This window comes from Liolophura sinensis, chromosome 12 (genome assembly GCF_032854445.1).
Source record: "Liolophura sinensis isolate JHLJ2023 chromosome 12, CUHK_Ljap_v2, whole genome shotgun sequence".
Classification (NCBI taxonomy): Eukaryota; Metazoa; Mollusca; class Polyplacophora; order Chitonida; family Chitonidae; genus Liolophura; species Liolophura sinensis.
The window spans coordinates 15614156-15620373 of NC_088306.1; the positions used below are offsets into that span (position 1 = coordinate 15614156).

A 6218-nucleotide genomic window follows, 5' to 3' on the forward strand; every position below is an offset into this window, starting at 1 on the left:
GATGGAAGAAAATGAATAATCCAACAAAATCATCCTTTCGCCCACTTTCTGACGCCACCCAGCCAGAGCATGATTCAAGCTTCCTAACTAAATGGGATAGGAGCTTATCAACCTGAGTGTCCATGCAGGCTCGGGAGTAAGCACCTAGCGTTCTCTTGTATACTGTATTAGAAAATGTTTTCACTAGGAACCGGGCGTATGTATCTAAACCATTTCATTCAAGAATAATGATAGTCTTTGGACATCATTTTATTTACTGACATTCCCCAATCGGGCACAATTAACTTAAGAATCGTTCAAACGCACATACAACGACCGCGTTGAGAAAAATCATACTTGAACGTCAAAATTGATATTTCCTAAATTTGCAATACGCATATAGGGGAGATAACTCGACGTCACTACTTGAGTGACAGTCATTTATGCCAAAACTTTACATCTTGCGTGCATTGAAGTTTTTTAGTGTTTTCACAGATAGTTCAGAAACAATATTTTAGACATTTAGTGACCAAATGTGACAATAATCCACGACTTTTTTACCACCTAAAACGACAAAATCAGATGACTAGTATCACATCAATAATAAGCTGCTCAACTGTTTAACAATCAGACTGAATAAGAAATAAATAAATAAGAAATAAAATCCACTTATCACCGTTCATTCCAGAAGCAAGTCATATTGTTTATTAATTTATTTATTTGATTGGTGTTTTACGCAGTACTCAAGAATATTTCACTTAAACGACGGCGGCCAGCATTATGGTGGGTGGAAACCGGGCATAGCCCGGGGGAAACCCACGACCATCCGCAGCCACCAACTGAGCCACCGAGGCCACCAAGTCACAATGTAAACCTTAATACATACATATAAACATTTAGATGCTCAAAAAAAAAAAAAAAAAAAAGAAAATCAATGAGATGCCAATTTAAATTTAAAATTCATAACATTTTTTTTACAATAATCACGACCGGGACAGTCTAATTTGATTAGTATTTATCGCCTTTCTCGAACATTATTTACATACATACGTCTAGTTAATTTAGTTAGAAATCATTAACGCTCTAAAACTGAAACTTACATGAAAGACTTACGTTTTTGATACGAAAATATTGGAAATGAATTAAGTTCAAAATCGGAAATTTACACAATACAGTACTACATAGGGGATTTTATCCATTTTTGCCGATCAGCGTCACAACTCCGTAAGGTGATGCAAGATTAAGTATTTCTGTTTTGTTGATTAAAACAATTTTCAAATCCTGGATCGCGTATCGCCTCGTTTCATTTGTTTGTATATTTCCACCACACCCAACTATGGGATAGTTACGCTGATCTGTTTCAGCTTCCAGTCCTTTTGAAAAATAAAACATAACCTACTAATTTAAAAAGAAAGTTTTGTTAGAGTGATGCTATAATGCTATTATTATATTATTATAACATAGCAATGTGTCATATTTAACATGATATCCTATAAGTCTAATACAATCTTCAAGTTGAATTAATATAATAGGTGTGATATATATATATATGCAACAGAATATTTTGCTGGAATAACTGAGTGCAATACAGTATCATTCAAAGAAAAGAATTTCTGTTAAATTTAACAGATTATTTTGCTGGAATAACTGAGTGCAATACAGTATCATTCAAACAAAAGAATTTCTGTTAAATTTAACAGAATATTTTGCTGGAATAACTGAGTGCAATACAGTATCATTCAAACAAAAGAATTTCTGTTAAATTTAACAGAATATTTTGCTGGAATAACTGAGTGTAATACAGTATCATTCAAACAAAAGAATTTCTGTTAAATTTAACAGAATATTTTGCTGGAATAACTGAGTGCAATACAGTATCATTCAAACAAAAGAATTTCTGTTAAATTTAACAGAATATTTTGCTGGAATAACAGAGTGTAATACAGTATCATTCAAACAAAAGAATTTCTGTTAAATTTAACAGATTATTTTTCAGCGAGCATGTCTTCACAGAGACGGAAAAACTTACTGGCCCATGTACAGGTAGCATATGGCAAGCCGACCACCATAATGCTGCATAATGCTGCACCGTCGTATAAATGAAATATTCTTGAGTACGGTGTAAAACTGAAAATATTGGAAATCATTTGCGCCCAAATACTGAAACTCACTAATATTAGCGTTTTTGGTATGAAGCTATTGGAAATTAACTGGGCACTAAAATTTACACACTATAGTGCTATAGTGGGATTTTTTTGTTTTTTCATTTTTGTCGATGAGCTTCAAAATACAAACGCCAACAAACGCCGTAAGGTGATGATGCAAGATTAAAAACGTCGGTTTGATTTAAACCATTTTCAAATTCCGAATCATGTATGTTGGCTAGATGTACATACCCCAGCTTTATATTCTCTTCAGTATCTCAAGTACATCTTAAACGCCATGGATTGGTTGAGTTGGCGTGGGGGCGGAGCTACGGTGTCCTTCCCATATATATATATACAACTGGGGGCATTTCTGAGGCTCTGCAACACATGCAATCACGATCACACCCGAGTCTCTAAGCCAATCTTTCCACCGCGAAAATGTCAACAAAAGAAAAGTTTCCAAGAAGCTTTTTACACAGAATTATGCCAGCCTCCGGATGGCCGATTCCTCCAAGATACCGGCGCCTGATCGTCGTTGTTCTCTTTGTGGATGTTATACTCTGCATTGCGCTACTGGCCCTGGCGATCAGGCACCAAGTAGACTTCACAATAACTGGTATCAACTGCCCGCACTTGCAATACACGGAGGGTGTCCTCGGGATAGATGAACACTGTGTTACCACGGTGAGCAAATCTAACGACGACATCTTGAACCAGGTAATGTATGCATGAAGCTTCCAAAATTTGCCTAGGCCAGATAGATTGACAGGTTAGCTCCACCTCCTAATACTCGAGATACCTCTCCACGTCATACGTTTATATGGATGTCGGGTGGCGCCATATGTTGTAAACATCAGAAATAAAACAACGATGCAGAATATAGTGTTACATATGTGTAATACAGATAAAATGTTCATTCACATATTTTATGCAATTGCTGAAACTTGTACATAGCTGACTGACAGACTGCTGGACCGCCTGACTGACTGTGTCTGTATCTGACTGTTTGTCTGTTACTGCTTGACCGCCTAAATGACTGTGTATGTGTATGTCCGTGTAACTGACTGAGTGTGTGACTGATGACTGTTTGACTTGAAGACTGACTTACTCTGCATGTTTGCGTCTGTCTGTCTGTCTGGTTGACTGACTTACTGTCTTGCTGACCAAATAAGTGACTGTCTTACTAACTGGAAGACTGTCCGACTAATCAGCTGACTGACTACCTTAATGACTCTAGGTCTAACTCACTCACTGCCTAACGACTGACTGTCCGACTAACCCACTGACTCACCACCTTTATAACTAACTCACTCACTGCCTAACGAGTGACTGCTCGACTAACCCACCGCCTGACTACCTTAATGACTGCCTAACTCACTGACTCACTAACAACTGAGTAACTCTGTGGCTTATTGTCAGATTCACTGACTAACCGGCTACTATCTATTCCCCTGAAAAACAGACTAAGCATCAGACAACTGACTGAGCATCAGACAACTGACTGACTGACTGAATGAATGAATGAGTTAATTGCCTGTTAACTAAATAGTAAACCAACACAGGGTATATTGAATTTCTTCAGATGGTGGAGACAAGAATGAAGAACAAAACTGAGGAAAAAGTACACCGAGGTAAAAGCTGCATTGACGTTTCTATTTCTAAGCATACAGTCCTCATGTACTTTAAGGTTACCATTACACCAGTAGATGGCGTTGTGATATAACTGAAATTTAGTATCGAAAATTACATAATGGTTTATTACTTTATTACAGTCAGTTTACCGCGATGATATATATGTTTTGCACATCTTAATTAAGAATTAACACCTTAAAAAATTCATCCCTCTGAAGTAAACTTTCACAAAACAAAATAAGTTGAGAAATAAAGCAAAATACCGCCATATCCCGAGATACGCTTTTCAGGTGGTATCTTAACAAACCGCTTACAACGTTAATTCCTGACAGGTTCTAAACATTGTTCATTGTTGTTCGTTTATCTGCAGATGATATCCCCATAAATATGAGACCCCACGGATTGCTGAAAGGTGTAATCATGGAGCCTGGGTCATATGAATGTGAGTTACATTGTGCTTTTCTGTTTGAGTAAACACGCTACTCCCACTCTCCGTCCATAACATTTTTCGCTTTCTTCCAAAGCATGGAATGTTTTGCTCATATGATGTGTTTCACAATTTCTTTCACCTCCCTCCAAACACACACAGTTTGTGGCTGTTTCTTATCCGGCCTGAAGCATTTTCATTTAGACGCTTCGAAGTGCACATAATGGCATTTCCATGTACAAGGTAGCTCCGGTTTGCAAGGGCTTAGTTCGAACCGTCTTCTGTGAAATTCAACTGCTCTATTATGACGCGAAGAACTAAAATAAGATCAGGTTTTGTCAAATGGAAAAGACACAAAACAGCTCATTAAGTGGAATATTGTACGTGATACAAAATATACGATGCCATCATATAATAAGTTCACATAGTGTATTTATGCTGAAGCTCGTGGGCCAACTGATTCAACATACTTTGTTTCCTGCGCAGACACATCTAAGGCACAGACGATTGAAACCTGGTGCGAAGAAAAGAGTGGTCACTCAGAGCTGGACTTTGGAGTCCGCATGCGCCACGGAAGACTGGTGGTGCCACGTAGCGGACTCTACCAAGTTTTCTCTCACATTTATTTCAGCGAGGACACGGACCCCAGAAAGTCCAATAATACAGAGCTTGAACACAAAATGTATAAGTTTAACATACTTCACGAGGACAGTGGAGAAGAAGAGCTGTTGCAAGCCGGTCTAACGCCATGCTTGCAATCACAAAAATGGCAGCCACAAGAAGAAAACGCCGGCTCGTATGCAGGGGCGATAACTCACCTACAAGCAGGAGATGAAATCTCAGTTCGTGTTACATATATTCATTTCTTGGAAGGGTGTAAAGGCGAGCATTATTTTGGTCTTCACAAAATAGGATCTTGAACTCAGATGGCAGAGTTAGAGCCGAAGTGCAAAGCTCACTCTCAAGTGTCAGTGGTTCATCCACAAAGCCTAGGTTAAATCCAAATCCCCTAAGGGGGGAGGGCTCAGTTGGTTAGCGCGCTAGTGCAGCGTAATGACCCAGCAGTCTCTCACCAATGCGGTCGCTGTGAGCTCAAGTCCAGCTCATGCTGGCTTCCTCTCCGTCTGTATGTGGGAAGGTCTGTCAGCAACCTGCGGATGGTAGTGGGTTTCCCCAGGGCTGTGCCCGGTTTCCACCCACCATAATGCTGGCCGCCGTCGTATAAGTGAAATATTCTTGAGTACGGCGTAAAACACCAATCAAATAAATAAATAAATAAATAAATCCCTAAGCCCGGGTTCTATCCCGGGCTTAGTGAGAGCACTGGATGGATGGGTGATTGACTGAAACGGTGAATGAACGAGCGTGTGTAAGCCGGAGATGCATAATAAGGATGGGGTGAACATGCGGACGACTGAATGGAGGGATTGTCTGGTGATTGCAATACCTCACCCCAATTTCATGTATCCCAATTTGCAAAGTTCTAGTCGGTGTAGCGGTGCCAGAAAATTCATGTATACCTCTCTGTGATAAAACTCTGCATCATTTGAGGTTATTCTTCATTCATTCATTCATTCATTTTTTAACCCTATCGTTAACTTGCACTTAAAGTAAAGAACATTTAAATGGGTTAAAACTGCGTGTTTTGTAAAAGGTGTGTAGCAATGTACTGTAACCAATGCCTTAGTAATAAAAAAATTTAATAAATTTAAGTGGCAGCAATTTATATTTGTTCATGTTGAAACACGTCATGCTTTGATATGAGATGTTATTTCTTTGATATATTCAATGTCATCCGTTTATGGGAAATGAGTTGACTCTTTTGTTTATGTTAAATTGTCTTCTGAACGTACAGGATTTATTTATCATACTCTTCAGCTGACAAGTATGATGTATATATATACTCATAACTTTATCTCCGGATTCTGTGATTATCGTGACCTCATTATACTGCACGGTTTCACCTTCCTCTTTCGGTGTCAGACTGAGGTAGCAGCAGGTTTAATGTGCGCAACTTGCATCTTGAAGACGTT

The 6218-nt window shown here is 38.8% G+C and overlaps 1 protein-coding gene across 1 annotated transcript; it reads left to right on the top strand.

The window, feature by feature from the left end:
- The first annotated feature begins 2026 nt into the window (after positions 1–2026).
- On the top strand, positions 2027–5477 carry LOC135479169 (tumor necrosis factor ligand superfamily member 6-like). The gene is made up of 3 exons (XM_064758940.1): positions 2027–2843; positions 3709–4200; positions 4672–5477. Exons 2-3 carry the CDS (start codon positions 4146–4148, stop codon positions 5103–5105), a joined length of 489 nt encoding a protein of 162 aa, XP_064615010.1. The 5' UTR covers positions 2027–2843; positions 3709–4145; the 3' UTR covers positions 5106–5477.
- The last annotated feature ends 741 nt before the right edge of the window (positions 5478–6218 follow it).